The following is a 22,502-nucleotide window of genomic DNA, read 5'->3' on the forward strand; positions in this document are numbered from 1 at the left end:
CTGGTCGCGCTAGTTAGATTTCACAGCATTGGATCTTTCTAAACCCTCAGTACCTGGGGGAAGGATGGGCCGAGCACGGCCTGGGAGCTGGGAAGCCCCCACAGTGCAGGGTGAATTGCCTGCTGATCTGGTTTAAAACCAGGCTCCTGAGCTCGAAATGCTTGAACTCAGGGGTTGTCACGGGGCGGCCCCCTCACAGCAAGCTTCCAGCCCCGGCTCGCACGCTGGGGGCGCACGCGGTGTCAACAGGCAAAGGGTTAAACTCTTACTACCCTAGCGAGCACGGCGCAGCGGGGCGAGCTCGCCTCTACCTCACTCGAGTCCTCCTGCTGATTGATCACAGTCAGCGCGTCCTCGGAAGCCTGGCGCTTGGCCTCCGCCAGGGCCCTCTCCATCTTGGCTCGCTCGGTAGTGATCAGCTCATGGGCTTTGCGCTCCGCATCCGACACTGCCTTCTGGAGCTCGGACATGGCCTGGCGCTTCACCTCGTTCACAGCTTCTTCTGAAAGGAAGAGCACAGATCATGTAGTGCAGCCACCGAGCCGACGGCCCGCAGGGGCAAGCCACGCAGCAGGAGACCAGAGGGCAAGTCGGGGCAGCTGCTCCCTAGGGTTTTGCTGTCAAGATTGGGTGGCCTGACTTTCTGTAACACGCCCGTGCTCTCCCTGCCACAGCTGGCAGCACAGACCGGCTCTTTGCACGTGTGCATACACACATGAACACGCACACACGCATGTGCACACATGTGCACAGACATATGAACACACCCATGCACACACACTGTTTGAATGCATAAATGCTCATGCAAATGTGTGCCTAGCTCTCAGGTTGAGGAACCGGGGAAGTGCCAGACTGGCTCAGACCCATGGCCCAGCCAGCCCAGCATCCTGTCTCTAGCAGTGGGTAGCACCAGATGCTTCGGAGGAAGGTGCAAGAACCCCACCAGCGTGGACAGCTGTGGCAGAAGCAGCCCATAGGGGGAAGTTTCCTCCTGACCCTGGTAGCTAGGGGTTGGTTTCTACCCTGATGCACCCCTTCTAACTGTGGAGGGTCTTGTTATCCACACAACCATCTGTCAAGCACAGTGCACCCTATGGAGGAAAAGCACGCACAGTGAGGGTTTCAGAATGAAGCTTCTGGGAGGGCAGGGGTGTCTTAAAACACGGAGGGAACAAGGGGAGAAAGCCTTGACCATGTTCTCCACGTCCTGTCTTTTACAGATTCGCCCAGCGCTGGTGCCAGGCGGAGCCGGGAGGATGGAACCGACGGCCCACTGAACCATGTCCCATCGTGCCCAACAGCCAAGCACAAGCTTTTCTGAAAGCCTGGGCTGCCCAAAGAGAGCAGTTTGGGTCCCTGGCTCCAGCAGAGGGACATGAGCTGGGTGTGGATTCCACGGCAGGAAATCCTAAGCATCCAGGCTCGGTTTTGGCAGAGAACCCCTCCATGGCGTTCAGATCCCCTCCTGCTCTCCCAGTGAGGGGTGATCCAAAGGGACAAACTAAACTTCAGGGAACCAGGGGGAGGAGTGGCCTCTGGGTCCAGCACCATCAGAAACTATGGGAGCTTGTTACCCCTCGTCCCTGCCTTTCAGCCCCTGGAGTGCTCTACACGTAAAGGTGCCCCAGAGAGACGGGGCGAGAAAACTGGCCTACAGTGGGCGCGGTCCCATCCGTAAGCTCCTGAGGAGTTCGGTCTGAGTGTGAAAGTCCCTATGGGACTCATCCAAGGCCCGGGGGAGCCAGTGGAAAGACTCCCATTGACTCCAATGGGCTTTGGATCAGGCCCCAGGGTCACTTAGCTCCCCAGCCGCTGGTTCGGGGGAAAGGAAGGAGGCATAGGGATGACGTTTACGTGTAATGCTTGCTAGTCCCCAGGGTATCCTAATGAGCAGGGCTCCTTCCCCCCGATCTCAGCCCCCGAAACACAGCAGGGGAACTCTGCCGAGGTCCAGGCAGTAGACCCAGGGGTGCGTTTGGCCCAGCGACAGCAGAGTCCTCAGGCTCAGCCAGGCCCCCCGGCACCGCCTCACGCCGGCCGGTGCCTTGCTGGGCTGCGGAGAGGGGACCCCGCGGCGGCACACTCACCAGCTTTCCTCCAGATTTCCTCGGGCATGTAACCAGAGAGGGGCCTGGGCACAAACTCCCGGTGAGTGTCTGAAAACAAGGGGGGAGAGGAACAGGATGGAAGAAATGAAGCGTGCAAAGCAGCAAAGCCCCGGAGAGCTGCGCTACAGCGCGGTCCGTGCGGAGACCGACAGCGCCGAGATAGCGACCCAGTGGAAACCATCCCTGCCTGCTCTTGCCTCCAAGATACACACGGCGCGGCTGTAGGAGCTGCTGGCGCCCTGGGCCGGGCTCTCCCCTGCCGGGCACCCGGCGCCGTGGTACCTGGGCCAAGGGCGTGTCAGGTGCAACCCACTCACACCGGAGCCGAGTTGGCATCGGTGTAAATGCTGACACAAGCGCAGGGCAGGGGAGAATCAGGCCCGGGGCGCCATTAGCTCTTTGCCGGGAAAGCCGCTCCGCGGGGCTCGTCAGTACCTAACGGGGGGGCCTCGGAGTTGGAGGAGCTGTTGTGGGGGCGGGGTGGGGGGTTGGTGCCTTTCTTCATGTCTTCCGCATCGCTGTAGCGGCGGATCCAGTGGTTGAGCTCCTCGCGGTCGGCCTCCTGGCAGCGGCGCAGCACGGTGAGGGAGCGCCGCGTCTTCTCCACCATGTCCATGATGCAGTTCAGCAGCTGCCAGAGAGCAGGAGGGAGAGCGCAGATAAGGCCCGGGCACAGGGTACGTGCTGGGGGGCAGCTGCATGTCCATGGGGTGTCTCAGGGTAAGATGGGCTTGCCCTGGTGCTTCTCACCCTGGTATGTGATGCAAGCCCCAGTTTGCACCGGGGGAGTGTGTCTACAGCAGGTTTGAGTCCGCCCCGATTTGTCCTGGGGGGAGTGCGTCTAGACAAGGCCCGTATCAATGGAGTTACACCCAGCTACACCCTGAGAAGGCACCAGCTTTGCAATGGCTGGTTCACATCCCATCCCCACACCCCGGAGTTTCCCCTAGGCCAGGGCAGCCGGACAGGGCTCAGAATGGGGAACCGTAAGCCAGGGCACACAAAACGGGGTCCTGACTCAAATTCTAGCAGACAGAGACCCCACGGCTCCAAGGAGGGGCGGGGTCCCCCAGCTTGGGGACAGGGTTCAGTTTCCGCAGGGAGAACCCTGCAGTCCTGGCTCAGGAAAAGCCATCCGTTTCAGGAGGGATTTCCCCGGAGCCAGGCTACAGGAGCAGGCCCTACATCGAAAGTCAGAGAAGATGGTGAGCAGCATGGGACATGAAACAGAGAAGTCCGGATAAGTTAACTGAGGAGCCCCTCTGTGGAGGGGCCAGAGCTCATGTTCTCGAGAGCAACTAATCCATGCCCTCCTCTCCCCACCCCGCCCTGCAGTGACCACAAATGCCACAGCCACCCCAGCGCCTGGCAGGGCTGCCCTGGTCGCAGACAGCGGCAAGAGGGGTTGGTACGTACGTTGTTGAGGTGTTTCCACTCCTCAGCCCACTCCCTGTCTGTTAGTCTGTGGTCGATCACTTCCTCCTGACGGGAGCCGTGCACGGCTGGAAGAGAACACGCGGGTCAGTGAGAGCCAGTCACCCTGGTCCAGAGCTCTGGGCACCCCAGGGGCTCCGGGCACCCCAGGGGCTCCAGTTACGGCTATGTTTTGTTATCTGTTTTAGGACAGCACCTCGGGGCCATGCTCTGGGATTAGGGCCCCTTGTGCTGGGTACTGTGCAGAGCAAAGAGATGGTCCCTGGCCCAGTGAGCTTCCTTCCCGTGGCCTGAGAGCAGTGCTGGCGGGCCGGGCGTTGGCCCAGGTGCTGGGGTGCACCTGGCCTACGCAGCGTGCCGGGAGGTGCCGCGCAGGGCCCGGTGCTGGAGCACGCTGCTCTGCCTTGGCCTGCACCCACTCAAAGTCGGGGCTCTGGGAGCTCGACACGGGACGGCAGTGCAGTCACGCCCCAAGTCAGGAGAGGCCGTCAGGGAAAAAGAGAGAGAGAGAGAGAGACGTTTGAATGCCAAAATCAGTGCAGTCTCTATGCCGTCCATACAGCCCCCACTGGGGCCTGCTCTGTAACACAGAGCACTGGCTGAACAGCCGGGAGAGGGGGAACAGTCCTTGGGGCTAGCTTACAGGGAAAAGCTTTGCCTGCCCTTTGCTAGTAGGGGAATTGGGCTGTGGGCTGCCGCCAGAGCTGCCCGTGTGCCAGGAACGGGTCACCCTCCCCGCAGCCACGGGTTAGCACCTACACATCTGCACTGCTGCCAATCTCTTGCCAATCACTCATGTACGACCCTCTTCACCAGGCCCTTCCCGGCAGGAGACCCTGCCATAACAGGTGCCCACCCCGCTCCCCCGGTCACCTTTCCAACAACTATCTTCTCAGAGGCGGGAAGGGGGCATTGTGCAGGACCACCGAGAACTCAGCCTGCCTGAGCATCACTGCAGCCTGCCTAGGACCCCCGACAGCCCCAGAACGTCAGACGGATTCTCCCAGGGAGTCAGGGACTGAAATGCTTCTCGCATCAGAAGTTGCCGAGTGATTTGTATAACTCAGGCTGCCCACTAACCCGGACTCTGACCAGGCTCCGTTTCTGTCCACACACCTATCAGTCTGGCTCAGGTCACAAGCACTCAGGACCTGGGTCCTAGGACCCTGCTAGGTCAGAGCGCGAGTCCCACTGTGACTGGGGTCGAAGCCCGGGCACTGTGCAGTGTGGCTGCAGGGCAAGCCAGAGACCCGAGTCAGAAGAGCTGTGCCGTGCAGTATGGAAACCTCGGGTACAAAGCAGTGTGGATGCTCAAATGCAGGCCCTCAAGCCTGAGTCCCCCAGACCTGGGTTTACAATGCTGTGTAGATACGCACTCAGCTGCTCCTCCTGAAAGATGCCTCCCCACCTTGGCTCGGTACCGCTGTGATCCCAGCGATTTCTGAGTAGCATGCTCAGGATCCGGAGTGCTGACCTTCCTCCAGGAGAGCCATCCTCTGCTCTGCTTTCTCTAATTACCCAGGGGCAAGTACCGCAATGCCCCAGAGTCCCTGGGCCCCTGGACTCCTCTCCACGGTGTCCTGACAGCACCCAACCCAACAGAGCTCGCTTCTCTCCGCAGAGCGGGGGCTGAATCCATCACCCAGTGCAAGTCCACTGCCTGCACTGGGTTGGGCCCTCTGTCTCTGCCCTGCCCCCAGACTGCCAGCCTCCCCCCGGCTCACCTTGTCCGTCCCTTCGTTATGCTCTCACGCCACCCAGAGCCATGGAGGCTCCCTCCCTTGGCCCAGTGCTTTGTGGTGGCCAGTCCCTGCCGGACTGCACACGCTCCAGGGAGGCAGCCTGCCCCCTGGTGAATTCCCAGGCACCTCCCCTTGGGCATGCAGTCTGTAGTGTCCGTCCCCCCGGCACAGCCTCACCTGCCTGCAGAGCACCCCCTGCACAGAGCAGTCTGGCCCTTCAGCAGTGGAGGGGAAAGGATGCTCTCCGGGACATCTCTGCCCGTGATAGGAAATCTCTCAGGGAGCTCAATGCCCCCGAATGCTCCCCACAGCAGTGGGGGCCCCCAGCCCACGCCGCTTCCCACTCACCCACTTGCCGGTGGCGCTCCCGGAGCTCCCTGGGGTCAGGGTGCCGGTAGGTGTCCCGGTAGTGGTGTGCCATGGCCATGTCCTCCAGACGGTAGTGCTGTGGCGGGGGTGGGGGCGGGGTGGGGTGGGGCAGCCCGTTGCTGGGGCTGTAGCGCTGAGCGGGGCTCATGGTGCACGGCCGTTTGCTGAGGTGTTCGGAGTGCAGAGGGTCTCGGTCCAAGCCGTTCTCTTTGGTCCTGCTCCGCGGAGGAGAAAAAGGATGACCTGGTTACAACACTGGGAAAGGGCTTCCTTACCCTCACCTCCTTTGTAAAGTCTTTTGAGCCCCAGCCCAGTGCTCTGGCCACTGAGCCCAACTCTGACACTGACTCCCTCAGGGGCCTTGGACAAGTCACTGCCCTTCTGTGCCTCAGTTTCCCACTCTGTCAAATGGGGGCGGGGGTGATCCTGATTTACAGAACCTGAGGGCAAGTGACTCTAGAAATGCAACAAGCTGCCAACGTATTAGTCCAACCTGGAGCCCGTGTCATTGAGTCCTGGGTGCAGCGAGTGATTCTTCCGAGTCGGGGGAGTGCTGAACTCACAGTCTGAATTAGACAGCTGTAGGCCAGATTCATCTCTGGCTCCTGCTTGCTCATGCACTGGCCCCCTGCAGAGGCAGTCTGCTGGGTGACAGGGCACATGGCCAGGGAGGTAGAACGCACACTAACCCAGGCTCTGACTCAGGTTTGAGCCCAAGTCCTTCTTCTGTCCACACACCAATCAGTCTGACTCAGGTCACAAGCACTCAGGACCGGGGGCCTCAGACCCTGCTGCGGGGAGGGTCACATCCCTAGTCCCGTTATGACTCGGGGCCAAGCCCCATCGCTGTGCCGTGTGGACACAGCTCAAGCCGCGGATCCGAGTCAGAAGGGCTGTGCAGCGCAGTGTAGATGTGCTAACACGGCTGCGAGACGTGGGTCCAGCACCTTTAAGCCCCAGTTTTCCATGCAGTGCGGACGCTCAAGCCCTGGCTTAGAAACCCAGGGACCCCCCAGGCCCAGGTTCCATAGACCCAGGTTAACAATGCAGCACAGACACACTGTTAGGGACCAGCTTAGCCTGCAAAGTGGGTGGCACTGCTCACAAAGAGGTGTGTGGCCAGGACGGCTGGAGGTGCTGATTCCTGCCCAGAGAGCTCTCCCAGGGCCTGGGTGGAGATGCAAGCTGCCCACGTTTCTGGGAAGCACCAAGGAGGTGGATGGTGAGAACTCCAGCTGCCTGCTATTGGAGTGAACCTGCCCTCTAGTGCAGGGGGCTCAACCCTGACGTACCCCCAGATCCCAAGTGCCCCGAGGGCTGCACACGGCAGGGGAAATGCTCCTTGCCACGTGACATTCCCCATTCACAGCGATCAGTGCCTGGAGTCTAGCTGCAAGTGGCTCAATGTGCCTGCCAGGCTCCCTGGAGCAGGGTCTCACCAACCTGTATCCCTGGGCCCTTGAGCTTCAGCAGGGGAAATGCTGGCAGAGAGTACCCAGGAGACTGCCCTGCCTGCACCTAACATGGTGCCTTCGGGGGTGGGGATCTGGGAATGGCTTTATCCTCTCCTCCTTGCTGGGTCGCTCCCACTCGCTGTGGGCCCCGTGCTCACAGCATGACACTAGCCCCAGGAGCTGGGGTGGGACTCCTGGAAAGCAAGCGAGAGCCTCTGGGTCCTACCTGTCTGGTGTCCTCCTCTTGCCAGTCTCGGTGACCTCCAGGAGCAGCTCAGAGGAGTCGATGGGGGAAGAAGCGTTGGCATCAAGCAGCAGCTGTTCGTGCTGGGCCAGGTACTGGGCTGGGGTCTGCTTGGCCATGCGGGCGCAGTGGAGCAGCTCGCGCTGCAGCAAGGGCAGGTTGGCCTGCAAATGGGGCAGAGACAGAGTAAAGCCCCTGCCAGCCCCAAAGGGGCGAAGCCCCAGCACTCCCCCCGCCACCCACTTTTGCACAGACAAGCTGTCCCATGGAGGCTGGGCTCCATTGCCTTGCAGGGCTCGCCCATGGGAATTAACCTGCTGGGGGCTCCTTACTCTGCATCCCTTGCAGACCTGGACGGGCCAAGATAAACAGCAGAGGATGCTGGCCTGACAGGGTGGGAGGAAGCGTGAAATGCTGGATCTTCCTTAGCCGCTGCTGGCAAGGATACCATCTGCCCTGTCTGAACACACGGCCAGGAATTCAGTGCCCTTGGCCAAACCGCCCGTGTGGGTCAGTGCCCAGGTCTCCGGTCTCTGTGCCGCAGCGCTTCACAATCCCCCCAGCATTGCTGGGGAAAGCAGTTGCGCTGGGGAACATAGGGGTGTAGCGCACCCTTCCCTTGAGCCAGCATAATGAGGTTCCCTCTCTCGTACCGGTGAGCCTTGGCCATGTTAGAACTCGACCCAAGGACTCTCCTACACTTCTGGCCAGGAGACGTGGGGGTTACCCCATAACTACCAGCTGCAGGGTTTGTGGCACCTTCCTCGGAAGCATGTGGCCACTGCCAGGTACAGGACATTGGAGTAGGTGGATAATTGGACTGATCTAGAATGGGAATTGCTATGTTTGGGAAAACCTCCCCTGGTAACAGCAGCAGACATTTGCTGGCACATGGCCTGAATCCCCGCTGTATGGATTCAACCAAAGCACCCGGGCTAAGGTCTCCGTGCCTTCAGCTCCTCCTTACTCATCAGTCAGGTGGGAGCTGCTCGGACTTTGGAAGTCCCAAGAGTTTCCGTAACCAGCAGGCACTGCTGCAGTTTGCTCCCACCCCATGGGCTCCTGCGGGTGGCTGCGGTTTGAGCTCCTCTGTTAAGCATTTTGGGGCCAGGTCTGCTAGCCTTACTCACCCTGAGTAGCACCTTACTCAGTAAGCAGCTCCACTGATTGCACTGTTACCGAGTAAGGTGCTGCTAATTGGAACGAAGGGTGACAGAATCAGGCCCATACACAGCCGGGCTAGGGAATAGGCTTCACCCATCCCCTGACCTGGAGAAGGATTCTAAGCCACGAGAAAGCACTTGGGGCCAGATCCAACCTCAGCGGAGGGGATGGAAAGGCCCCTGTTGGATTTCAATGGGTGTTGGATCTGCCCCACAGATGTCACGGTGATGGGCACCAGACAGCCCCCGGGGATAAGACAAACACAGATTACAAAAGCCCAGGGCTCCTCCTGCGTACCAGCAAATGTGGGTTATGCAGGATGCAGCCGCTCCCCCAATAGCATGGCCATTCGTCGTGCCACGTTTACGTTCCACTAGCCAGAGCTTTGGGGGGTGTTCCCAGCCCTGCTGCCGCCCAGACTAGAGCCCCCCGCAGAGCAGACCGGGAGAGCCCCACCTGTCTCTGGGTGGCGCCAGGGCCGGGGTGGGACCGGCAGGTCGGACACCAGGCGTGGCTCGCCGGTCCAGCGCGGGCGTTGGCAAGGTAGGAAGGGTTAGTAAAGAAACTCCCCCACCCGCTGAGCTTCTCATGGAGCTTCCCCCCCAGAAGAGCATCCAAAGCAGAAACGATTAAGCAGCAGAAATTCATTTTTATCCAAGCACTTTTGCTGCCAGCCCCGGTTTTCTATTTAGACAGCTGAGCCTCGGCCAAGTCGCCATCTGTTGAACATGTTAGAGTGTGAGCTGAGGAGATGTGCTCCTGCGGATTCGAGGGCAGCACGCCCCCTTCTCCCCCCCCACCCCACAAGACACCCTCTCCCCAGTTAAAGAAATAATTTATAAAAAACCGGAGTCTGGGAAACACACTGGGGCTGGCTGGTTGCAGTTAACGTAATGAGAAGCAGCTGGCGTCCTAGGTGGAAACAGCTGGGAGCAGGGTGCCCGGGGATCAGACAGCACAGGGAGTGTTGTCACATGGCTCCTCTGGCCAGAGAGCCGCTGAGCGTCACGTGGGAACGGCAGAAAGGAGCCAGATTTTCAGAGCGTCCAAGGGCCTGAGGTCTGGGAGCACCAGGCACAGAGGTGCCAAGGAAGCCAAGCTTCTCCAGGGCACCGGCACATCGGCCTCTGCCCAAGGATCTGGAGCCAAGCCTTCCTGGCAGGGAGCACTGGCCCTCTCTGACAGGCATGTAGCTTGGAGGAGAGGGCAGCATCTCCCGGAGGGGGGCAAGGAGAAGCACCCTTACCCTCCATGCTGAGGCGCTTGGTCTCCTCTAGCTTCGGGCAGCAGAGGAAGGAGCATCAGAAACCGCAGGTCCTGCCCAGTGCCCAAGACACAGATTCCCCAGCTGGCAGGGCCATGCGACCCCCTGTGCCCGACTTGCTCAGGGGTTAGGCAAGTGGGTACGACTGCCCAACCCACGGCACTGCAGGCAGCGGAGAGACTAGGTCCACTTGGAGCTCAGCCCCGAGAGCCAGGTCACGCAGCAATGGCCCCGACCCCCTCTCCTCCCATAGGCCGCACTGACCTCAGCTGTCTGAGGGGCTGCTGTTCCGGGCCCAGGCACGGAACGGAAAGGGGCATAGGGAGGGTCACATGGCTCCTAGGACGGACGGCATATTATTACCCCCCTTTCACCAGTGGGGAAACTGAGGCACAGAGCACTTAAGTGACCTGCCCAGGGCCACAGGTGTCAGTGTCAGAGCCCAGAACTCAAAGCCTGATTTTCAGAGATGTCGTGCACCCACAGTTCCCACTGGTATCAGTCCGACTTGCGAGAGTCCAGTACTTCTGCATGTCAGGCCCTTCTTTGACTCTCTGTGCCTCGGTTTCCCCATTCACATAGCGGGGAGAATGGCACCTATCTCCAGGGGGCATTGTGGGGCTTGGATTGATGGAGCCCACTGCTGCAGCCATAGAACAAAGAGCAACAGGATCGGGTCCTTCATGCTTGACATTTTCAAACCAGTCCAGGTGACTGGCCATGTAGCTTTCATTCATGTCAATGAAACCTGGGTGTCTAACCCCCCTAGATTGCTTTGAAAATCTCAACCTATGTCTCTAAAGAGCTTTGAGATCCTCAGGCAGAAGGAGCTCTGGTTTTATTCTGACTTCCCCTCCGGACAGGGGGCGGGGGCAGGCGAGGCCACCCTGCCCGACGCGGCTGGGTGTGGGGCCGGTGCCGAATCGCCCCAGAGCACTCTTAAATGTTTAAACCCTTTGCCGTTTCATGGGAGTGGAATACACAGGCTCCGAGAGCGCTGGAGGCTGCTCTGGCCAGATTCCTGCGGCTAGTTCAGAGCCATCGGGATAGAACCCTTGGGGCCGGGGCGGGGGAGATAATAAAGATGCAAAGGGGGGGGCTTCCCCCCCTCCTTGATTCCTCTGATAAACAAGGGCAGCTGAAGCCAGCCTCGGAACATCTGCTGGAAATATTTGGTTTGACAGACATGCCTGGGCGCTGAGAATCCCTCCAGAGCAGGGTGACAGAGCAGGCTCAGGGCGGAATTAAAAGACAAATAAAAAAGGGAGATTTTGAATGAGTTGCAAATGGTGACCAGCTGGGCCTAGCCCCGCTCTTTGCTGTGCACAGCCCTGCAAGCCTGTATGTGGGGAGACCGCGAGTGCACCTGTACTGATGAGCTGTGGTACATCCTGGGGGCTGCAGAGAGGGCAGCACAGGTTACCCCCTTCCCCCCACCCCCACATTTCCCAAACCGGGACCTGCTGAGACTGGGGAGCGAGAGCCCGGGAGAGAGAGAGGGGTCAGGCAACAGTTGATTTAAAGCTACGAGAGCTCCCCTCACAGCTTCTGCTCTGGTCCAGGGCCTCCTTCCTCACCTGGGGACATTGCTGGCTCTCACCAGACCACCGACTGGTCCAAGGAGCTGCTGTATGATTGTCTATGGGGCTAGGGTAGGCTAAGTGAGGGGGGCCCCCGATATGGCCCCAATGGGCAGGGCGTTAACGCAAAGCAGGAGGGCTTTAAGCGTTCCCTAGGGTTAATGTCGGGGGCCAAGATTTACACGAAACTGCGTCCTGGGAGTCAAGGCCCGGCAATCTGAGAATGGGAGGATACGTGGAGCCAGGCCCCTGTCCTTGTCCCCTTTGGGCCACTGGCTGATCCTGCTCTGTCTCTTTCTCCCTTGTGTCATGGAAGAGCAGACGCGCAGCCAGGACGGTTCCCTGCTAGCTCCCATAGGAGGTGGGAGCTCCAGGTCTGGAAAACACCCATCACATCCATGGCATGGCCAGAGACTGTGCGCAGCCCACGCAGAGCTAGCGGGAGGCACAGGCCGGGGCATCACTGAGCAGGCAGTGCGGGTTCACTGGGGGGATGGTTTGATCCTCTTTTGTGTTCCCCTCGAGAACTGGCAATGCCAGGCACCCGCCCAGGGGAGGCTGAGCCAGCTGCTGAGACCACGAAACTGGGGCCACAGCTTCTCGCTGGGCAAAGATTTCATATAGACCCAGAGTTCTGCCCCCTTGGCCAACCTGAGTGTACAACGCCCTGGGTCCCGCACCCCCTCCCGTCACAGCCAGGACGGCACCTCCACGCCGAGCCGGTGCCTTGACTGACAACGAGAGCGTCACGTTCACACCCAGAACCCAGCCGGGCACCCGCTCCCAGAGGCTGCCCACATTCACCAGCAAACCCAGCCTCAGCACAGCGGAAGCCAGGTGCCCCCAGCGGGAGCCGTGCCAACCCAGTGTCACGGGCTTGAAGAGGAGGGAGTCACGCCCCAGTGGCGACATATTCCAGAGGGGTGGACCCCTGGCACTAACCTCCGTGCCAGCAGCTGGGTGCTGCCCACGAAGCTGCGGGGCCTGCAAGGAGCGGGCACGTGTGACTGTGTCAGCCAGCGTTCCCCGCTGCTTCCATTCCCCTGGGCACCACCCGCCTGGGGCAAATATCCAGGACTGGAATGGAGAGCTGGGATCTGAAGCCTTGCGAGTGAAGGGTGGGTTTTCCCGTGGTTTCTGAATACCTAAGCACACCTCCTCTTTCCTAAGGGGATGCTGTCCTTTAGGTTAGGCAAAGCAAGCTGGTTTCCGTTCGTAACTGTCTTGTCTGAAAGAACTGAGGCCCTTTGAAATGCACCCGAGAATGGCATCCGTGCGTCTGTCATCCCTTTGCATCCCAGGGTGCTTAGCAGTGGGAACTAAAAATACAGTGTAACTGCCCACCCCCAACCCCTAATGCTCACTTTCTGTTTATTTAAACCAGGGGGCAGAGATGGGCTCCTGTCACAGTGTGCCTGGCCTCAGGGGGCTCAGCTCCCCACCTGGGACTGATCAGCTGCCAGCCAGCTGAGGCTGTGATGAGGCCGTGGGTCCGGGGATAGCCAGAGCTCAGTTTCTGGGTAGAGCGGGTAGGGTAGGCCCTGCAGGGGAAAGAACCCAGTTTGCACGTGACACTCAGCGTGTGGTCTGGGAAAAGACAAGGCAGCAGAGGCTCACCCTGACTCTCGGGGCAGATGGGGAATAGACAGGCCCCTGCAGGAGTTCCCAAATCAGGGAAGTGACCCGACTGATGTGCTGAATTTGTGTTATTTGGGAAAAGAACCCGAAGAAAAAGGGCCTGGAATCCCGTGGCTGGAGAGTGCTCTTTGGTGCACAGGCTGCTGAGTTAGCCCCGGGCTTACAGCGCCCCACAAAGCTTATGAGGCAGAGACAGGGCTTCATATTGGTTTGCATCGTTCCATGGAAGTCAAGATGGCCCCCTCTGTGGCGCTGGGAAGCCAAAGACAAGCACCTCAGCTGGTACAGCGACACGGGCCTGCTGAGTTCCCCAGTCCAAAGCTGGGGGCAGCAGGAGAAGGGAATGCACCACCCCAATGGTGAGGAGGGAGCGAGTCCTTTAAAGCCGTGTTCCTGTGCATGTGAGCGGAGGGGGTGAGCCCGAGTAACACGGGGAGGGGGTTCCTGGCTTCCTGGGTTTGAAACTAAAATTACAACATGCAGGCAACTAACCCAGCACGACCTGCCCCCCCGAACTCTCCGGCTCCACCCCAGAGCTCCTCAGCTCCATGTATCTGGCCCCTTCTGACTCAGGTATTTGCATGTTCCTTGACAGAGCAGGTAAATTCTTCCCATAGCACAGTGGTCCGATAAGCGAGACACCCACAGGAACCATCTCCCAAGTCAAAGGGCGCCTGATGCAGCAAAGCTCCCGCATGGGGCGTCATCGGGGGTTGGTGGGGCCACGGCCCTGGGCTAGGCAGTACCGGGCAGCATAAGGGACCTACCTTCAAGAAGGGGATGACGAAGGGGCGCAGCGGGAAGTTAGTCGCCTCCTGGAGCTTGGAGTGGAACTCTTCGATGGTGAGCGTGGAATTCTGCGAGGCAGAGACAGGAGAGGAGTCACAGCAGAGAACAGCAGCCCTCTTCCCCAGGCCCTGTTCACACGGCCAGCCCTTCGCTTCTCCCTCCCACCAGCCTGGTCATTTCCACTGGGCTAGAATTCACATGGCTACCGCCACAGGCCCTGGGCTACTAGTCACACGGGGCTGGGCTGGGGCAGGGCAGGTCAGTTCACTTGGACAATTCCCTGTTCACCCCTGCATTTCAGTGCAGGTCTTGAGGCCGCAATGGGCAATTTGTACCCGGTGACAAATGCAGGAGAAATTCCCAGTTTTGCTGGGGGGAAGGAGGAGAAGTATACCCCCGCCCTTTTCCACATACTGTGTTTGCTTCTGGGAAAATGGCAGTTTTTTTCCCAAAGCAAATTCAGGACACAAGGAAAAATCTCTCCGGAGTTCGCCTCACAGCTCTGGGAGGGAAAAGCCTGGCTTTTGCACCAAGCCCTGGCTCAGTTACAGCTCCATCCGTCTCTCTGATGGGGCATGCCGGACAAACGCCCCACGGAACGTACCACGAGCCCCAGCACCAGCGTGCGCACCCGCTCCCCGATCTCCGGGGAGATGTCGTTCCCAAACTGCTGCAGGGTGGTCAAGAAGCGCTTGAGTTTGCTGAGCTGCCGGGCGCCGCAGGCTGGAGGGAGCTGATGGGTGGAGAGGGAGGCAGTGGAGGAGGTGGCAGGCCCGTTGCTGAACCCGTTGGGGGTGGAAGGAGCGCCATTGATAGCGGATGGGGAGTGGCTGCTTCCATTCATTACTGCAATGAGAGAGACAGCGAGAGGGTCACTGGAGAAGGCACTGGCTTTCAAGACCAGCGGCTGGCCTCTGGCCTCCTGGAAGAACTTCGAGCAAGTAGCGCTGCCCCCCACTGGAGAGAATCAGAACGGCTCTACTATGTGCCATAGGCTCCATACAGCTGGAAGCTAATGGGGATTTTCCTTTAGCAAAGTGGGCTTTCTGGAGCAGGAGGCTGACTTCTCAGTGGCCCCACAGTGTGCGGAGGGTTAGCATCAGCTGAGTCACAGCTCCCTGCAGAGAGGATGCCGGGTCACAGTTTCTGTGCATTAGCATCACGTCCGCATGCAGGGAAGGGAGGATGTCACCTGCGCGTGGGGGCGGGGAGATGTGTGTCAGCGAGGGGAGGGCAGGCAGCCTGGGGCGTGGGGGTGTCAGCATTAGACATGTCAGACCTGTCAGCAGACATGTCAGCGTTTGCTGGCCGCACGGGGAGTTTGGTTGTCTCACAACGACGTGCTGCAAACAGAAGGGAACGTGAACAGCAATGTCCGGCCACGGCAGCTTCCAATCGACAGCCAAGCAGCAGGGCGATCAGCGAAACAGCCACTTCCCCCGCGGGCAAATGAACGTGCCATGAAGTGGCCATGTGCTCGTCAGGCCCGATAAATCAATAACCCGCCCTGCTCCCTGAGACCTGGCTCAGCCCGTAAACCTGCCAGCCAGTCATTTAACACCGACACAATTAGAAGGCACGAGGACAGCACAGCCCGTCTGGAAATCCTGCCCCTTGCTGCACATGGGGCTCTGTGTATCAGCACGTGGCCTCTGCCTGGACCACAGCACGCCCCGGAAGGTACAACTCGCCTTCCCCAGCCCCACGGAGAATCAGTGGGACAGACAACGAGGGTTCTGGGATGGGGAGCACTTTGCATCAGCCTCAATAAATACAACCTGACAGTGGAGCGAGGGCCTAAGTCTGCTCCTCTGGCTGGGATGTTTGCAGGTGGTGAAATCTAGGGGCTTGCTCCTGCATGGGCCAAGCGCTTCCAAGGGCTGCTCATGCAGGGCCAAGCCCCAGGAGCCATCTTCCAGCAGCCTGGGGGGCAGGACGGGCGCAGAGCTCTTTGGAAAATCCAGCCCTAACTAACCTCAGCCGTATATGTGGCTCTCTGCAATCACAGAGTGAAAGGCAGGGCCAGGCCTTGAAATCTGCTTTCTAACCCTGCAGAACAACCGGCTGCATTAAAGCTGGGCCTGCATTGTTTGAACCCGCAGCAGTGGAGACTTGGCACTTACAGGCTGTGCATTTCCTCGCGTGCTGCAGAGATCAAACCCCTAGGTAAGGTGCCTTCATGCCAACCGCTGCTGAGGAGCCGGTAAACAATCGCCGTCTCCTGTCCATAGGAAGTAGAGGGGGAATTGTACTGCTAGGTCCTGCCTAGCCCACCCTGCGTCAGCCAGGGCAAGATAGCGCCGAGCCCTGGGCTCTTCTGCGCCTTGTCCAGCGCAGCTTGAAATCACCGAATCAGCTCGATTGCTGAGTAATTACACTCCGGGGGGAATCCTCTCCCTGGATAGCCTGGTCGGTTACATGCTTTTCACCAGTCTCCACCCCTCTGCCTCATCCCCACGTCTCCCTGGAGCAGGAACCGCAGCAGCTAGACGCGCCACCCAGAAAACAGAGAGTCACTTGGAAAAGCAGAGGGATTCCTGTTCACCGGCTATGGAACCCCACCCCACGTGCAAATCACCTGCAGGAAATCGGGACTCCGAGTCCCCCTGAACACAGCTCTGCTGGGAAGAGAAACCCCAAAGGGCCCCACGATTCGCCCTGAGAAAATACAGCTGGTGAATAGACCCGTGGTTCCCCTGAATCCCCCCTTCCTGCATTCACTAACCTGCCCCGCTGTGGTTGTGCTTCTTGGAAGCCAGCAGCCCTGATTCTGGTGTTTTCTCAGGCTCCCTCTCGCTCTACTACGAAGCAATATCAGCCGCTTGCTAAAGAGATGCCGAAAATAACCCCCAGGCCACAACTGCTTTTATTCCAGTGACAGGTGTGTTACTAAGTTAAACTCCGCACATGGCCCCGACGGAAGGTTTGTGGACGCAGCCTGCACCCTTGTAGCCAGCTCTGCTAACGGGGGAGCGAGCAGGTTGGGAAAAAGTCCCGTTCTGACTGAGAAGGTAAACAATGAACAGCGGCAGCCTGCTTTAAAGCCCCCTCCTCGCACACCCTCATGTGCTCACACCCACAAGCCCTGGTGGTGAATTCGCTGCTCCCACAAGGCTGGGGCTAACAGACAGCAATGGACGCAGAGATCGTGACTCCAGGATCAGCTGCCAGAGGGCAGATCCCAGCACTGGTCCCACAGAACAGTGTGTTTGCCAGCTCCCCATCCTCCCCCTACACTGGGATGGAGCCATGTCCCGCAGGGGTTGCAGTGACCCAGCTCCCCACGCCCTGGGGCTGAGTGCACAGCCCATGTAGCAGGCTAGGCGCTTGGGAGCTCCCTTAATGCCCTGTGCCCCTGCTTTGGGGAGAAGGCAATATCCAGCTAAAAGCAGAGCCACCAGCCCTGCCCCAGCTTCACCCCAAGTGCCCCCACCCTGTCTCCACCCTGCCACGGGGCAGCCTACCCCATCCAACTCCTGCCCGCCACGTAGCAGAACTGCCCCGGTTCTGCCACCCACGCACCGAGCATGGGGCAGGAAGTCCCTCGCACTCAGTGCAGCATTAAGGACCAGGGCGGGAGAGCTGAGGTGGGCTCTGGGTCTCTCATTCGAGTGGATGTTTCATTTTACTTACAAAGACAGACCATCGACCATTTCAAGCAACCATGAAAACGGCCGCGAGGCAGAAACGTCGGAGGCCCAGCTTCTTGATCTGCAAGCAAAATAAAACACACGCTATCATGAGAGACCAGAGGGGGCAGCTTTCCACAGTGCTGGGTGGGGGCTGGGCTGCTTCGGCCCCCAGCTGCTTGAAATGGAGCGGCGTGGTGAAAATCCAGAGGTGAGAGACTTAACGGACTTCTCCTTGGAATGGACTGTGGGTCCCTGCCTTGAAAAGGCCTGGCCATGCTTCCTAAATGGCACTGATCATCCGGGGATCTCCAAGCACTTTGCAGGGCTCCATAAAGGAAGCTTTGCCACTCACACGTGAGGTAGGTATCACAACCCTGCCTTGGGGAAACTGAGGCATGGAGAGGGGGAGCAACTGGCCCAAGTCACACAGCGACTCAGTGGCTGGGAACAGAACCCTGCACTAGCCATCAGACAATGTTCCCTGGATGGGGCAGAATTTGCTACTGTCCCAATTTGGTAATTTGGGGGATAAATACTGACCTCTGAATCCAACGTGGCCCTTAGTATCTGATGCCCCCATGGCTGCCTCCCTGAGTCTGACACTTTTACTAACCTCCTCAGCTTCTGCCCTGTCCCATGTCTTCCTCCCCCGTGCTGCACAGAGCCCTGAAGAGTGGTAAGCATTAAGTTTGCTGGTTAATAAAGTCCCCTATTTACAGGGTAAGTCTCAGTGTAGACCTGAGTCAGAGGGTTTGCTAATATTCACAGGACTAAGTGCAAAAGGGACAACTTAAAATTCTTTTGCCTTTTTGTAACCTTTATGCACACGCAACACATACAGAGCATCATCCCCAGCCACAATGTTGAGGAAAATCCTGGTGTGTTGGAGGAGGGGGCCCCCCGACTCCACACAGACGCAGACGCACAAGCCCAAGTACGAATTAAGAGGCCCCACATCTGTTGCACAGCTCAGATTAAAAGCAAAACCCATCAGATCACAGACGATCAGAATCCGATTTCTAATTAGAGAACATCTGGTTCCAAACCCAATGTTTATCCTGACTGGGAATGCAGCTCGGGGTTAAAAAAAAAAACAAACCAACCCGCTACCAAATGCACCTTAAAGAGATTGGGCCTTGCCTGGATTCCCTTGAGCAGAGCAGATGGAGCAGCTTTGCAGTTCGAAGGCTAAGCAGTTGTCAAAGGCGTTGGTGGGTTTGTTTTTTGTTTTGCTCTTAGAATTTATCAGCAAGAAGCTGTTCTCGCTGGTCCCGAGGCAAGGCTCTCTGCTGGGGTGGGAAGGGGAGTCTCTTACAGATCTAGACCAGCTATTTCACAGAGCACCAGCTTCGCCAGTGTGGAGGCTGTACACACACTCACAGTAGCATAGTTCCTCGTGGGCCATTGGATCTGCCGTCTGTAGAGCGGTTGTTGGCAGTGATGTAGCTGCGTTGGACCGGAAGAACAGCTCTGTGCAGCTCCAAAGCTGGTCTCTCTCCCCAGCACAAGTTGGTCCAGTAAAAAATACCATCTCACCCTCCCCCGCTTTGTCTTGCTTGTTTGCACAAGGGGGCAAATAAAGTGCGGCACGGTGCCTGCACGCTCCTGCCACCCGCTTGTGAGCACAGCAAGGAGATGCCACGTGCTCCTCCCTGGGCTAGTGAGGGTGAATGAATTCGGCCCCGTAGTTTTACATTTCCAAAGTGATCGAGGCCCAGCCCCAGCCCCTGACGTCCCGTCTTGTTCCCGCTGTCTGAGGGGGCTAGAGAAAGTGGCCTCCAGCGCACAGAGGCCAACCTGATCTGTTTGCAAGGGGCTCCTCTGTGTCTGCCAGCCCATCCCACTGCGTCTCCTCCGTCTGTGTCTCTGGAGCTGCCCGGAGCAGGCTGTACCATGTATATGTGACTGGCTTCTGCAGCGTGCCCCAGGACATGGCCAGACACAGCCTGCAGCTGGTGCACACCAATCCCCAGCCTTCCCGGCTTACTACACTGAGGAGGGTGGCTGCAGCAAGTGATTCAAACTCAGTGGAGAACCTCTGCCGAAAAGGGGCAGGGCAGGGCTGCCGGGACTAGTCACGCCAGATGACTGATCCTGTGGAACCTGTGAATGGAAGGGGGGAAGGCGGATAGCGGGGCTGGGGCAGGGGGTGGGGGGACTCAGGTGTGTTGCAGAGACACTGCCCAAAGCCCTTTTTGAGCACCAGAGCCTCCCAGCTTCGTAGTTTAGCTCAGGAGGAGGAGGTCCCCTGGGAGCATTCCTGGAGCAATTCCCTAGCCCATCAGTCGCTGTCTGCGCACTCTGACACCTGCGCTCTGTCGCGGATGTGACAGAACGTGGGTCTGTGTGCAACCAGATTATGTGCCTTCTCCTTTAACACCATCCGACTATGGCACAGGAGAGATCTGGAGCACTCGAATTACTGCACTGCAATAATTAGGGCCCTGCCAAATTCACAGTCATGAAAAATGCATCCCGGACTGTGAAATCTGGTCTTCCCCTGAGAAATCTGGTCTTTTGTGTGCTTTTACCCTATACTATACAGAGTTCACAGTGGAGACCAGCATTTCACAAACTGGGGGCTCTGACCCAAAAGGGAATTACAGGGGGAGTCACAAGATTATTTTAGGGGGGTTGCGGTATTACGGGTGATCCGGGTAACTACAGGCCTGTTAGTTTGACATCTGTAGTATGCAAGGTCTTGGAAAAAGTTTTGAAGGAGAAAGTTAAGGACATTGAGGTCAATGGTAATTGGGACAAAATACAACATGGTTTTACAAAAGGTAAATCGTGTCAAACCAACCTGATCTCCTTCTTTGAGAAGGTAACAGATTTTTTAGACAAAGGAAACGCAATGGATCTAATTTTCCTCGATTTCAGTAAGGAGTTTGATATGGGGAATTCCTAGCTAAATTTGAAAAGATGGGGATCAATGTGAAAATTGAAAGGTGGATAAGGAACTGGTTAAAGGGGAGATTACAGCGGGTCACACTAAAAGGTGAACTGTCAGGCTGGAAGGAAGTTACTAGTGGAGTTCCCCAGGGATCGGTTTTGGGACCAATCTTATTTAATCTTTTTAGTACTGACCTCGGCACAAAAAGTGGGAGTGTGCTAATAAAGTCGGTGGATGACACGAAGCTGGGAGGTATTGCCAATACAGAGACGACCGGGCTATCATACAGGAGGATCTGGATGACCTTGTAAACTGGAGTAATAGTAACAGGATGAAATTTAATAGTGAAAAGTGCGAAGTCAGGCATTTAGGGATTAATAACAAGAATTTTATTTATAATCTGGAAGTAACAGAGGAGGAGAAGGACCTTGGACTACTGGTTGATCACAGGATGACTATGAGCCGCCAATGTGATATGGCTGTGAAAAAAGCTAATGCGGTCTTGGGATGCATCAGGCGAGGTATTTCCAGTAGAGATAAGGAGGTGTTAGTTCCGTTATACAAGGCACTGGTGAGACCTCCCCTGGAATATTGTTTGCAGTTCTGGTCTCCCATGTTTAAGAAGGATGAATTCAAACTGGAACAGGTATGGAGAAGGGCTACTAGGATGATCCGAGGAATGGAAAACCTGTCTTATGAAAGGAGACTCAAAGAGCTTGGCTAGTTTAGCCTAACCAAAAGAAGGCTGAGGGGAGATATGATTGCTCTCTATAAATATATCAGAGGGATAAATACCACAGAGGGAGAAGAATTATTTAAGCTCAGTACCAATGTTGATACAAGAACAAATGGATATAAACTGGCCATCAGGAAGTTTAGACTTGAAATTAGATGAAGGTTTCTAACCATCAGAGGAGTGAAGTTCTGGAACAGCCTTCCAAGGGGAGCAGTGGGGGCAAAAGACATATCTGGCTTCAAAACTAAGCTTGATAAGTTTATGGAGGGGATGGTATGATGGGATAGCCTCATTTTGGCATTTAATTGATCATTGACTATTAGCGGTAAAGATGCCCAATGGCCTGTGATGAGATGTTAGATAGGTTGGGATCTGAGTTACGATAGAAAATTCTTTCCTGGGTGTCTGGCTGGTGAGTCTTGCCCACATGCTCAGGGTTTAGCTGATCGCCGTATCTGGGGATGGGAAGCAATTTTCCTCCAGGGCAGATTGGTAGAGGCCCTGGGGGTTTTTGCCTTCCTCTGCAGCGTGGGGCATGGGTCACTTGCTGGAGGATTCTCTGCATCTCGAAGTCTTTAAACCACGATTTGAGGACTTCAATCGCTCAGACGTAGGTGAGAGGTTTTTCGCAGGAGTGGGTGGGTGAGATTCTGTGGCCTGCGTTGTGCAGGAGGTCAGACTAGATGATCATAATGGTCCCTTCTGACCTTAAAGTCTATGAATCTATGAGCCTATGACCAGCCTTATTTCAATGCCTTCAGAGCTGCGGGGGCCGGAGAGCGGTGGCTGTTGACCGGGCGTCCAACTCTGAAGGCTGAGCCCTGACAGCAGAAGCACAGAAGTAAGGGTAGCGGTACTACAACCCCCCACAACAACCTTGGCTTTACCAAGAGGATCAGTATCATTATCCCCACTTTACAGATGGGAAAACTGAGTCATGGGGGGGAAGTGACTTGCCCAAGGTCGCCCAGTAGACCAGTGGCAGAGCCGAGAATAGCTCCCAGGTCTCCTGCCTTGCAGTCCAGTGCTGTATGCACTGTCTCCCATTACACACTATGGTGCAGTGCCATTCACACATCAAGGAACCCCACATCCTGTTGTGTTACACTGGCACATCAGGGTTCCAACACATATTGTCACTGCCTGCCTGGAGATACAGACAGATCCAGGTGCTCAGATACTACGTGGATAAGGGTCATGGAAGAAGTAGCTAGCTAGGAGATGTATATGGGGCTCGCTAGCTTGATAGATAGATGACAGGCCATTGGGGAGCACAGAGTTAAATCCATCCCAGGCCCAGCACCCGAGGCTGTTCCCAGCACTCCTTGCAAGCAGGAATCCAGTTCAGGTTCTTCTTTCTTCTCAGGACAGTGATGGAAGGAGGAGTCCGCCACGAACACCCGGACAGGGTTTGCACTGAGAGGAGCAAGCAGTTCCCACTAAAGCCAATGGGAG

The 22,502-nt window shown here is 57.4% G+C and overlaps 1 protein-coding gene across 13 annotated transcripts in view; it reads right to left on the reverse strand.

Annotated features, from left to right (window-relative positions):
* Window positions 1-22,502, reverse strand: part of CBFA2T3 (CBFA2/RUNX1 partner transcriptional co-repressor 3) — a 111,231-nt gene that overhangs the window by 8,280 nt on the left and 80,449 nt on the right. For 8 of the 13 annotated variants that reach the window (XM_077831545.1, XM_077831543.1, XM_077831550.1 and 5 more), the window contains 9 exons: window positions 17,420-17,497; window positions 14,391-14,632; window positions 13,765-13,854; window positions 7,334-7,515; window positions 5,633-5,868; window positions 3,525-3,610; window positions 2,544-2,739; window positions 2,088-2,156; window positions 273-502 (listed from right to left, as the gene is read on the reverse strand). In XM_077831545.1, the coding sequence (XP_077687671.1) occupies window positions 273-502; window positions 2,088-2,156; window positions 2,544-2,739; window positions 3,525-3,610; window positions 5,633-5,868; window positions 7,334-7,515; window positions 13,765-13,854; window positions 14,391-14,632; window positions 17,420-17,497 (1,409 nt within the window). The remainder of the gene's footprint in view (window positions 1-272; window positions 503-2,087; window positions 2,157-2,543; window positions 2,740-3,524; window positions 3,611-5,632; window positions 5,869-7,333; window positions 7,516-13,764; window positions 13,855-14,390; window positions 14,633-17,419; window positions 17,498-22,502) is intronic. The other 5 variants (XM_077831548.1, XM_077831556.1, XM_077831547.1 and 2 more) reach the window with 4 other exon arrangements.

Source organism: Eretmochelys imbricata, chromosome 12 (assembly GCF_965152235.1).
Source record: "Eretmochelys imbricata isolate rEreImb1 chromosome 12, rEreImb1.hap1, whole genome shotgun sequence".
NCBI classification, from domain to species: domain Eukaryota; kingdom Metazoa; phylum Chordata; order Testudines; family Cheloniidae; genus Eretmochelys; species Eretmochelys imbricata.